General features: G+C 43.9%; 1 protein-coding gene across 3 annotated transcripts in view; it reads right to left on the reverse strand.

Moving 5' to 3' along the window:
- NUP214 (nucleoporin 214) overlaps positions 1 to 13,101 on the reverse strand; it is a 60,191-nt gene that overhangs the window by 16,992 nt on the left and 30,098 nt on the right. For all 3 annotated transcript variants that reach the window (XM_088147081.1, XM_088147080.1, XM_088147082.1), the window contains exons 23-28: positions 12,482 to 12,637; positions 10,906 to 11,014; positions 6,436 to 6,511; positions 5,057 to 5,156; positions 1,480 to 1,579; positions 377 to 441 (exon numbers count right to left, since the gene is read on the reverse strand). In XM_088147081.1, the coding sequence (XP_088003207.1) occupies positions 377 to 441; positions 1,480 to 1,579; positions 5,057 to 5,156; positions 6,436 to 6,511; positions 10,906 to 11,014; positions 12,482 to 12,637 (606 nt within the window). The remainder of the gene's footprint in view (positions 1 to 376; positions 442 to 1,479; positions 1,580 to 5,056; positions 5,157 to 6,435; positions 6,512 to 10,905; positions 11,015 to 12,481; positions 12,638 to 13,101) is intronic.

The raw sequence follows: 13,101 nt of genomic DNA on the forward strand, positions 1-13,101 counted from the left end.
ATCTCCTACCTAGTATAATGGTATGTGGGAGTGACCTTGGGAGACAGGAGGAAGAGTCACAGACTAGGCAATGGTCAGATAAGAGGCAGCCTAGCCCACAGAAGAAAAAGGGGCATGGGAAGCATCTCAGATGGGACCCTCCCTAGTTTCTTGGACTGTAAAGGCGAGAAGGGAGAGATGTCCTTTCAGACTCGCAAGATTCTGTTAATGTCACCTTACAATAAAGTTAGAGGTAGTATTTCTGGGCATGCTTCTTGTCTGGACTCCCTCACAAAGCTGACACCCAGGTCCCGTCCCCCAAACACTTCAGCTGTGCAACGTCTGGCTTTCTTTTAGGCACCGAGCACGACATATTTGAAAAAAAAAAAATCCTTACCTCCCAAAACAGAAGAGCCTGATGTTGTAGCAGCAGCAGGAACTGCAGGAAAGTTAAACCCAGGCCTAAGTTTGAAATAAAAGAAACATGGCATCCCATTTTAAAGAACTACCCTGGTAGACAGGACAAGGTTTATCTTTTACTTCTTCTATCAGACCAGGACCCTGACATATTTTTCCAGGTCGTCTGATTTTGGGCCACCATTTGCTATACCTGTCCTACCTACAATTGAAGATTAGGCCAAATTTTGATGATTGCCACTGTTATCTGTACTGATTATTAATTTATTTTGACGTATTGTTATTGTACTCTCTGGCTTCTTTTTAGCTTTATTCATCATTACAGGTGTATGTCTTTTGATTGTAGCGTTCTCTGGCCTAAAGGCCATATTAAAGGTTTTGATTTGAATGAGTCCTGGGGCAAAACGTGCCCAACCCCTGAACTAAACCAAGATTTGGTGAGCAGGGCCCAATTGGCGGGTTGACACACTACCTTAAACCATAACCCAGGATTCATACGATATAAGGGATTTTGCGTACTGAGTAGTCACAAAACATAAGGCCTTTTTTATTTTTAAACCACTGGTCCCCAGTTTTCCAACACTGGCGATTTCTGGAGGTGTGGACTCCCTTTCCCAGGATTCTTTGCAGAAGCCATGCTGGCTGTGGAATTCTGGGAGTTGGTGTCCACATCTCTGGAAGGTGCCAAGACTGAGAAGATGTGCTTTAAGTTCTTATCCTGCTCATGACGTCACCGAAGAACTGCTCGACTCTCTCTTGTGGACAAGCTTTCTGGCAAAGCTGAAATTTGAGCCTCTCGATCACAGCTTGGTGCCGCACCCACTTATGGGCCACCCCGTCAAAATGCCGCACAGCATTAGAAAGGAAAGGAAAGGAAAGGAAAGGAAAGGAAAGGAAAGGAAAGGAAAGGAAAGGAAAGGAAAGGAAAGGAAAGGAAAGGAAAGGAAAGGAAAGGAAAGGAAAGGAAAGGAAAGGAAAGGAAAGGAAAGGAAAGGAAAGGAAAGGAAAGGAAAGGAAAGGAAAGGAAAGGAAAGGAAAGGAAAGGAAAGGAAAGGAAAGGATGCAAAGACAGTCGATACAGACCCTGAGGGGGCAAATGTGAAGTCTTTGTTGAACTGGGAAGCGGCGGGCGAGATGGATGTTATGGTTGATGAGGTTATAGCTGCAACCGTCTTCGTGGATCCTGGGTTGTAAGAAAGGTAGTGAGAAACAGTCACTAAAGTGAGCAGATAACCGAAAGCCAGAATCCTGCATTTCACCACCAGCATTCCCAGGAGAACTCTGAGTGAGTGATTGATTTTTATCTATCTATCTATCTATCTATCTATCTATCTATCTATCTATCTATCTATCTATCTATCTATCTATCTACCTACCTACCTACCTACCTACCTACCTACCTACCTACCTACCTACCTACCTAAAATATTAATTTATATAGCCACCCATCTCACAAGAAGTGACTCTGGGTAGCATACAACCAAGATATAAAACCATAAAATATTCCTGTTTTATGTACGATTATGTTTCTTATCCCAGGAACAAAATGGGATTGCTCTGCAAGGTGTGATGGCGGTGAGAGCGGATCCTCGTGTCACCAAAGCAGCCTGTTTCGTACAAAAGAGAAGTTTCGGTAGATCCCGGGGCGCCCAAGTTTACAGCCACCCGCAGACGTTTAAAAATATCAACATTCCCTAAGAACAGATTCCCCCACTTTCTACAGTGCGCTGAGAGTTGCTAACAGTTGGGGACCGAGAGCAGAAAAGCAGGAGGATTTCGGTTCTCTCGACTCGTTGAACATTGCGAGATTCAATTGTCCTCTTCCTCAACCTTCCTGCCTCGCTGAGCTATCGACCCCCAAATTTCACTTTCTTAGGGTGGCTCTCCCCAAAGCATTCTCTCTCTTTTATGCACCTGTGCATTTTGCTGAGGGCACTGCAAAGCCCCGAAGGGAGGGCTGAGCTGACACATGGCACAAAAGCTGCCTGATCTGCTTAATGCAGCTTAAGCGCATAATCGCTTTTGCCCACACGCTCGTTTGCAGAGTTCTCGTCCCAGAATTTCCTACGCCTGTTCCGAGCTGCGACATTTCAACGGTCTGTTTGCCACCCAAGGTCTTGCAAAGAGAGAGCGACGGAAACTTTCTCCCTGTTGATTGGGGCTTGGTAAGATAACCAGGATTACAAAAAAAAAAAAAGTTTAACTATCCTAAATGGGTTCATTGATTGCCCGTGTCTTGCCACGAGCTATAACTCCTGCATTATTAAATAAACAACAGTATATTTTAAATAAAGACTAGGCTGGATACGGCTGTCATCCCAGAGGCTAGCTAGAGCTTTTTAACTGCAGACAAAAAGTGCAGTTAATTTCATAAATGCCTAAATTTCAGGCCAACCATTTTCACGATATGGTCACCATAACAACAAGCATCAGGCCCTGTCCGATTTGATACCCAGCATTTCTAGGTGTGGCTGGATTTAAGGAGGGAGCTGTGCCTTCTTCAGCAGAGAACGGATGCAACACACGCCCGTAGCTTTGGGGAAGACCATTCTGGGGGACAGGACTAGAGAAAGACAATTCTTTCTGTATATACAACTTTCAGGCAGCGTCCAGACCCTGAAGGCAGGTGACTGCAATTTACAGGAAATCAAAAAGTTTGCCAGACTTCAACAGAAAAAAAAAAATGAACTCAGTGGGAACGGAACGGACAGACTATTAATGGGGGAGAAGGCAGAAGGAGAAACGGAAAAGGATGCGGCTGGCTGATTGGGAACCTCAACCTAAACGTCTCTGCTTTACAGCCCCTTTTAGGTTTCTGTCTGCAAATCTAAAACTTCAGTGCAAAGAGGTGGCCCGGGCTTGTGAAAATATCTACCTCCTGGCAATAAGTACGCTGGAAGAAAGAGGCAAGGGGTTTAAAATGACAGCATGACCGCCCTGGTTCATAGAGTCTGGAACATGGTTTGTTCCCAAGTTGGGCATTTATAGCTTCTCTCTGAAGATACAGAGGTTACATTATGTCATACCCCCATGTATGGGGTTTTACATGATTCCCACCCCGTCATCTTGGAGGGGGGGGATTAATCTATTTTTAGGCAGTGTATATCCTGCGGGGTGTTTTCTGTTACGCTGACCATCCGGAGGCAGGCAATAAAGGACCCGTTTTGTTCTGTTTGGGGCTCTTCGGACGTAGGTCGCCAGATCTTGTTCTACGGGGTTCAAACCCTCACCAAGAATTGAGCTTAGGGATCCTTGCCCTTCCGAGGACTATTTATCTATCATGCAGTAGCTCTGGGAGATATCCAGGTCCTGGCCCTCGGGATTTGTAAGAAGAGATTATGCTTAATCTATCCAAATGGTATGCAATTGAAAACGCAGGATAATAGACCACATCTGGCCAGCCCCCCGCCCTTTTAGCCTCCTGGAAGGCCATAAAGACCCGCTCTCACCCAGACACTGGAGGAAAATGAGGCCTGGGGGGGTTGTTGGGGGCCTCCTGGGAGGACACGCGAAGCACTGGGTGTTTAGTTTCTGTTTTTATGGTTTTAGAGTCTTTGTTTTATTGCAGTTGCAAGGCAGCCCTAGTTGGGCTTCCAGATGGGCGGCCATACAAGTCTTTTAAAGAAGCACATTTATGGCTGTTTTCATATGCCAGCTACCAGCTGCGCTGACTGGTTTCAGCCACTCCCTGAGAAATTTGAGACCAGCGAGGTTGGGGATTGCAAGAGGTTAAACTTCATCTCTCACCTTTCAGACAGTCCATATTAATCTAATAAAAAGGCTCCCTTGTTTGCCTGTGCTCCTGCCTTTCCAAGTTCTCTCTCCTCCCACTTCCATCTTTTACACTTCCCAAGTGTTTTCTTTCTAATTCCTCCTCCCCTCCAAACAAAAGGAATCATGGCGAGACTGCATTCTGGCATGGGACCCATCTTTGCGGACAGCCTGATCCTTTACTGTGGCTGTCAGAAGAGACAGAGAAAAAGCAAATCGGACGGCGTCCTTGGCCTTGGTGGAGTCCGGCAACATCAGGAGAAAAACAAAAGATTGGAAGGACGAAGATCCCAGCAATTGAAGTCTGGATTTTTAAACGTTTTAATGCAAGGAGGCTTGGACAATTTCATGGCTCTGAATAAGGAGGGGACCATAGTTTGTTCTGAATCCCTGCCCCCAATATAACTGCTGTCTCATCCCAGCCAGCCTGAAATGGGTGTTCGGATTTAGCTGGGGAGGAGGGCAGGGGTGGGACAGGATCCAAGAGGACTCCAGGTTAAAAATAGCAAGTGGGCAGGATCCAGCCAGGGGGCCAGAACACGCCTGCCAAAATGCAAACGTCAACATGAGATTCGCCTTCCCCTGATTGTGGTTGCAGGAGATAATAGCCCCTAGCCATGTTGGCTAACGCCCCCCAAAACACAGCAGGGTGGGGTTGGGTTAATACTCAGAGGGGAGACTACCAGAGATCCGAGGGCTGCGATGTAGGCAAGGAAATTAAAAAGAAAAAAAGAAGATAAATCACTTTGGGCAAGAAAACAACATGCGTCCATGGAGACGCCAGGAAGCAGGAGAGTTTTAACTTTCCCTTTTAGCTATGTTTCCTTCCGCCCCACAAGTGCAATGGGCCCACTGGGCTTTGACCCCCTTCCCGTTGCCCTGAACTGACCTGAATTCTTTTTCCCCACGGATGTCTGGCTGACGGATGCTCCGGCGACAGCTGCTGAGCTGGGCGGGGTCAGCATCTTAAGGCTGCTTGATGGAGGTCCCTAAAACATTTAAGCAAAAGGGTCCGGTCAGGGAGCAGGCAGGACCGACCGGAGGCAGGGCACAACGCTGCCCGAAAGCAGAAGAACAGAAGTTTCCATAGAGGGTAGCAGCGTTTGGCGACAAGTGGGTTTACATGCAAAACCAATTCACGCAAACAATCCTCTTCCTTGCATGTAGAAAAGCAGCAAGTCAGGAAAAAGCTAGGTTAGACAGCTTTTCTAGCATCCTACAAGCCTCGAAACAAAGCTTTGGAAGATTCAACTTCCTTCCAGTTATCCATCATCTCAACACTTAATCTCCTGCAGGGTAAAACAGTTGGCAATAATCACAAATCATTACAGTGACCATATGTCCTTTATTATGCCAGAAACAAACCAGCGTCTGTCTCACCGATCTCTTTATTTCAGAAAGCGGTCCTTTAGAATTCTTTATTTTTCAAAGACTCACTTTTGTCCTTTAATTTGGTGGTTTAACTTTCACCGTACAAACGGTGCTCCTTAATGCACAGTCTTTCCCACCCATGTGAAAAAGATGGAAATTGAAGGGTCTTTTTAAAATACATTTACATATATGGTCTGATTTTAGATCTTTTTATTTGAACGTGCGTTTTGGTAAAGTTTTTCTTGGTTTCGCTCTCGAATTTGCCTCGGTAAAGCAAAGTTATAAACATGAACAATTCATTTTTTTTATCCTTATGAAGCCTGTTCAGATTTGCCCCCTTTTCAGGTTCGGCCTTTCTTTGTTCCAAGAAAATACGGTCACTGTATGTGTCATAGATCCAAAGAAGCACAGGAAGACTGAACGCTGTCTCCTAGCCCAGCGTGGATTTTAGAATGTGGACTTTAAGATGAGTATGGTTTATTTATTATGGATCGTTTACTATTTACGGGACGTAGCTTACTACACAGCGTAAGATGTTCCCCCAGCTTCATCCAGAGAGGCAAAAGTCACATCTGCAGTCTGTAATCACCAAGTGGGGTGGCGGTGGAGATGTGCACTTATTAAGTGAGTAACTGAACTCAATCAATGCCTGAAAGAAGTTGGACCCATGAGTGGGACTTCTTTTCTTGGGGACACCCAACCATCCAATTTTCCCTCTGTTAAAGCTTCGGATTTCTCCCATCCCTGGGTTTTGCCCAACTCGGCCAATTTCTCCCTCACCCCCATGGGCTTTTTGGCTCTCTAGCATGGGGAGATTCTTCTTCAACCTTCAGGAACAGAATCTAGAAAAAATAAGAGAACGGGAAAGACTGTTCTTTTCCAAGAGATCAGCCATACCTGGTTGGTTTGATTTGTCGCCACCGTTGCCAAAATTTGGTGGACAGCTTGGGCAGCTGTCTGAGGAACGGATGACCTGGAAGAGGAAGTGAAAAGGATGTTAGAACCCAACCAAACAACCCAGAACCCAAATGAAGCTTATCTTCTGCTCCATCCTCTACTTTCAGGATGGGAATCTACGCCAGAAGCAAACCAGAGTCAGTCTCACCAATCTCTCCCTGAAGCCCCAGGTCTCGACAAGCTAGTCTGTTGCTGCAGAACGATTCCCCCTCTGTTTGCAGAAACATAAACGCTGGGGCAGACTTTACCAGACGACTATTGTCTAAAAGGGTTGGGATAACGACATCTGGAATTCTAAGGCAAGTGGGAATTCAGGCAACTGCTGCAGCCCCCAAACATCTGGAGGGCGTCTGGCCGGAAAAGGCGGCGCTAGATGGCGAGGAGAACAAATCAAATTCTGGAAGTTGCATAGCTAATACTGCCTGCTGCATCCTTGGTTATTCACAAGCATCTTCTTGTTGTATTGGGCTATGATTTATCAAGACGTTTCTTTCCTTCTATTGCTGCCTCTGAGAAAATTCAGAATTCAATGCATGAGATCTCCCATTTTTATTCTCATAACAACAGGCCTGTGAGGTAGGTTGGGCTGAGGCTAAGCAGCTGGCCCAAAGTCCTGGGGTGAGGACTGTGGCCAAGCAGGGACTTGAACCTGGGTCTCCCCGCTCAAAATCTGATCTTTACACTGAGAATTGCAGCTTTTTGACCTAGGAACTACTGATACAGATACAGCTAAGAGTAGTTAAGTCGCTTCAGGGCAGATCTCTCTGCAGGGAAATTGGGAAGGGAAAAAAAAAGTCCGTTGGCTCATTATCTGCAACTCCTGCCAAAACTGTCAGGGTCAGCATAAAACAAAAGATTAATGGATTCGCCCCACAGTGGAGGTACAAAGAGGCAGATTTACAGTATCGCCAAGGCAGGAGCTTAGCAGATACACGTTGTGCAAGTTCACACAGCCCCTGATTTACTGTCTACAAAAAGACAGGGATAATTCTGGACCGTCCATAGAAAGAGTTTTGCATCTTCCTTCCAGCTTTGGCTCACTGCTGAACTGGAGATGGAGCATTTGATGATTTTCTGTTTCTGGTGTAGAGATCGCTACCGGGGACCGGCTCTTCCTGAAGTGGGAAGAGCCAAGACTAAAACTCTAAAATTCCAAACTAGCCTAGCCCAAATTAAGAGTTACCGATCTGGGAGAAGATATCATTTTTCTTCTCATTTTCCCCCCTGCCTTAACAAGTTTGCCCAACAACTGGGACCTGTTAAACTCCTAGAAACTGCATGCATACAACACCTTGGGAAGTGTTAATTTCCCACCCACCCCTTGTTATGTTGAGCCATCGGGCCCATGCAGGACCAATCCCCATCACTTTTCAAGCCAACATCGGCTGGGAGGGGATTATGGGGCCTGAACTGCAGCACATCTGGTGGGAAGAGAAAAAGAGCCTTCTTGTTACTATGAGAAATCACTGTCCCTCATTGTTCAGCTTCTTCAAGGCAAAATGTCCAGGTATCAGCAGATTTTCGCTCCGCTGAGCAACATTTTGTTTAATTGGCCTTTGATAACTGCTAAGGGAAAAGAGATTCAAGGGCAAATTCAGTGGGAAAAGCTACTTGTTATGGCTGGAAAGCTGGAGGAAACACACTTGTGGAAGGTCAAACCCCCCCTTTTTTAAAAGAAGTGTCTTTCACTGAAGGCTGCAAAAAGATCTCTCCTTATAAACACCTGTTGCAGCCAAGAGGTTAACAAGGAGTCATTTCAATCCACTCCCAATATTTTTGCTTTATAGGTTTCCATGAAGAATCTATTTCAAGGGAATCAAGTTCTTGCTTATTCATTGACTTATACATTCCCTTGGAGAAAAATCTATCCATGTGGGATATAATCAATCAATCAATCAATCAATCAATCAATCAATCAAATCAATCAATCAATCACATCTATTGTATGGCACCTCACTGCAAGACTCTTTGCATTGGCAAACATTTTATATAACGCTGATACAGGTCATCTTGCACAGATGCTGAAAAACTGCTTAATTTCCCAACCCCCCTTTTTTATAATATGAAATGAGAGCATATTCCATTAAAACTGCTTAATTTCAGAATCAGGATGCTTACGCAGCACCTAAACCAGCCCAAATGACTCACGGCATTTGGAATGTATTTCTTCTCATCTTAAGACTACAGTAATTTCTAATAAAATAATAAAGAGTATAACTAAGTCGAATGTTAGTTATTTGCTAGGGTTCTGGTTCTTCCATATTAACCAATCAATGACTAAGGGTCATAAAGAACATGAAGCATATTTCTCACACTCTTTACACAGGAAAAATCCAGCATTTTTTTTTCACATTTTCGGGACATCCAGAGAATACTTTAAAAAGGTTGGTTGTCAACCTCATTATGTTGGAAATGTAAAATGGGTGTAGCAACTATTACTCATATGATATGGACTTCTGAACTACTGGTTTCACTTAACATCCACAGATTTGTTAATATGTCATTACAAAGATCAATACGGTTTAAAGACCAAAATGCAGCTCTGAATTACATTCCTCTGAACTGATCACAATATGAAGAACTATGGATTTATTGAGCACTGCGGCAGGGGGGCGAGCTAGCAAAAAAATCCCTTTTTTCAAGGTTGGAATGTGCCTTTGTGCAGATTTATATTCTCAGATCACCAATACGAGCTCGCTTTTGGTTTACGAGTCTCTCTTGACCAAACAGAAAGGTGGATCAATATTATTTTGCGCAGTCACTGTTTAATGGCGTGTTTAAAAATTTGGCTGAATGATTTCCGATATGGAATATAATATGGCTTTTTTCCTTTTTTCTCCTTAGTGTTCCCCCCCCACCCCCTTTTCCAGATATGGAAGCATTTTTTTTTAATATATACAATTTCTCAGCATTTGTACAGAATGCCTCAACGTTTCAAAGCCCTCCACGTGCTAACCGATCATTACTGTTTTCCTGATGGTTAACCAGGATTATCCTAAACTTCGCAGAGGAAGGAAGGGGTGGTTATTCTTGCTAAGTATCCAGCAAATTGTAGCTGGAGGAGAAGCACAAACCTTACAGCTCAGCCCTCGTGCATAAGCAGGATCCATATTTAGCCAAGTGCAAAATGCAACTGGAGAAATCAGGAACTTAAATCTTGCCCTGTTAAGGGAACGGCTCGTCATTGGAAAAATAATATGGGAAACAGCCCGGCTTTTTAAAAAATCAGAACCCATTTTTTTAAAAGGGGAGCATTTGTTCCCTTTGAAGTTTGAAGGGTTGATGCATGATACATTCAGTCCCATGTCATTAGGTTTTTGGCAATGTAAATGCACAGTTCTGTGCCTTCTGGGGTATTCACCTGTGACAACGGGGCTATCTAAAAATCTTAACAATGTCAGAAGCTGTGAACGTGTCAGCCCTGGAATATCTCAAAGAGATTTGCACCAACTTGTCTAAAGCTAAAAAAAAAAAAAGTATCAACACAAATAGATTTGGCCTAACCAAGAAGCTTCAATCTCCCTCGATCTCTGCACTGGTAGCCAACATTTAACATTTAACACTTCAGCAATTTGGTATCCCAACATTTCTGCAGAGTAACCCCCAATCAAATTCATAATTGCACAAGAAAAGTTCTTTCTTTCTTTCTTTCTTTCTTTCTTTCTTTCTTTCTCTCTCTCTCTCTCCCTCCCTCCCTCTCTTTCTCTCTCTCTCTCTCTCTCTCTCTCCTTCCTTCCTTCCTTCCTTCCTTCCTTCCTTCCTTTCTTTTTCTGTAGGTTTTTTTGTTTTGTATTAGCTTTTATATATATAAACTTTAATAAAAAATATTAAAAAAGAGAGTAATAATAAATAATAAAAATGATTAAATAAACAAATAAATCATTAATATAATTTTAATTATTATAATAAATAATGATTAATGATATAATAATACAATAATTTAATATAACAAATAAGTAAAAATAAATCAATTAATTAAAAAAAGATAAAGTAAGTAATGCAACTGTTCCAGAAGCTGGTGTAACCTTCCCCATCTTCTGCAAATGTAGGGAAAAAGTGTCCTCAGATGATCTCTTTCCCTCTGCACGAAAAAGGGCTGAAGCTTGAAGAAATGATACTCCAAGCAAACATTGGTCTATTTACAACAGAGGCTATTAATTTCACATCCCTTTTGCTATTAAGCAGCCTAAGAACCAGCGGTTTTATTTTAACACAAAACCTGATGCTGGAATTCCAGACTACGAAAGGTATTTTGCCCTTAAAACAAAAGTCATCTAATGGAACTTCAGAACTCCACGTCTTTATTTCCCCAAAGCAACAGCACCGCCCTCTGCTGATAGAGAATTTTTCTGCAGGCCTGGTCCAAGGAGAAAAAAGTCATTTGAAAGGGAGAAAGAAGAGTTTACCTACCCCACTGGTGCAGAAACTGTAGGAGGAGAAGCACTGCTTTTCAGCTCTCGGACATTTACCACTTGGGGGACATTCTTCAGAGTTGATTCGGTCAGGGAGGTGCTCACAACTATTAAATAAGCGTAAGAGAACAAGAGATGTTACTCGTACAAGACTAAGTCTCCAACTGGGCAAAATGAAATGCTTAGCACGTTCCCTGTGACACTCAATGGAAGCAAAAGTTGGACTTTGAAGAAACGGGAGAGGATTGACACTTTTGGATTTTGGTGTTGGAGAAGACTCCTGAGAAGACCATGGATGGCTAAGAAACTCAAGAAATGGATCATCAAAGATATCAACCCAGAATTTTCACTCAAGCCACCAATGGCCAGGCTCAAATGATCTACTTCAGACACATTATGCGAAGACCCAGCTCTCTGGAGAAGGGTCTGATGCTGGGGAAGGTGGAAGGAAAGAGAAGAAGAGGATGACCAGCAGCAAGGTGGAGGGACTCAGTTACAGCGGTGATGGGGGGGACATCTTCATGGACAAAAACTATCTATGTGTCATCAAATCTAGAACTGACACTGATTTGATGACACTCAATCAATCAATCAATCAATCAGTCAATCAATCAATCTCTATCCAGGGAAGCCATACAATCCCTAGAGAAGTCCATCATGCTGGGAAAGGTGGAAGGAACTACACCAGCAATGGGTGCGCTGTTGGAAGACCTGAAGGATCATGTTGGGGACAGTTCATCCTGGAGAAAATCTATCTATGTAGTTGCTAAGAGTTGATGCTGACTTGATGGCACATAATCGATCAATCAATCAATCAATCCGGTTGGATTTGGACTGTTATCACTTTGCAGCAGAGAAGGAATATTGTATTTTGTTCTGTTACTGATGATCTTAAACTGTATGCAAGGGTTGAAAAAAAGAGAAGGCATGTTAATTCCTCCAGTGGTGCCATCTGATGGGAGAGAACCTTTGCATAAATTGGAGGATGCAACTTCTAAACTCCACAGATCAGGGGTAAGCAGCCTGCAATCTTTGGGCTAAAAAAGGCGGCCTTCAAACTCTCTGTTTGCAGGCACGAATCCCCCTCTGACTCCATCACTGAGTTTCAGTTTCCTGTCATTTTTCAGGCAGGAAATGGTGGGTTTTAAAAGAGGTGTGATGCGGTTTTGACTAAAGAGACAACACCCACCCCAACTGCATCCTCCAAAACAGGAAAGGAAAAAAAAGAAAAAGAAAATACAAAGGTCTGCCCCTGGTTACATGCCTGACTCCATCACGCCTATTTCGCACCACCCAAACAAGTGTAAGTGTGGCCTTTGGCCTCTAAACCTCGTGCCACAGCCCCAGATGATGCTACAGGTCTCCCTATAAAATGGGTGTCTTCTATGAGCTGGAGAGAACAGCACCAAAGAGTCCGGATGGGGCTCACTGTCTATTCCACCGAGCTGAATACGAACATGAAATCTTCATTTTCTCAGTGACAATTGAATCAGAGGAAGGAAACAGCAGATTCTGCCCAGTTACAAGCAACGGAGGTTTTTAGATTGGGGACCAACCTAATGCCTGGAGCTCACCTGGGTTCTGGTTCGCCATTTGTCTCCTCAACGCAGCTTCTGCAGCGGCTTGGGGTGCCGGGAGAGTGACGGAAGGAATAGGGGCTCTGTGCTTCACTGTCTTCGTTGCCAACATTGCGTTCTCTGCTCCAGGTGGGACGGGTTTAGGTGTAGACACTGGAAGAGAGAAAAGAGGTCTTCAGTTACGATGATCTCAAGACTCAAGAGGGTGAAGGAAACAGTCCTAGAAGGACTATCAAACTAGGTTGAAGAAACCTGCTCTCACTCCACCAAGCTCACTGGCCAGGTTCGTCTACTGCATTAAACCACAGCGCCTGGATTTGGAGGACTTCACTTCCCAGCATCCTCCAACCAGCATTCACTCCTTGCTGAGAATTGTGGGAGTTGAAGGGCACTCTCCAAAAGTTCTGTTTTCAGTCCCCAGAATTCCCCCAGCCAGCATTTGTCTGCTGCTACAAATTCTGGGAGTTGACCTGCCCAATTTTACTGCCCAATTGGGGAAATCTTTGTAAACCTTGAGATTAGCCTCCACATCAAGCTAAGCCAGAATCAATCAGTGGTACTAGTGCGGAGGGCACCAGCTTAAAGAAGACATTTAAATTCCTTGGGAGAATGAAAAA

Source organism: Python bivittatus, unplaced genomic scaffold (assembly GCF_059951505.1).
Source record: "Python bivittatus isolate LINGU-HERP-01145 unplaced genomic scaffold, Pbiv_v1 ctg000160_np1212, whole genome shotgun sequence".
Lineage (NCBI taxonomy): Eukaryota > Metazoa > Chordata > Lepidosauria > Squamata > Pythonidae > Python > Python bivittatus.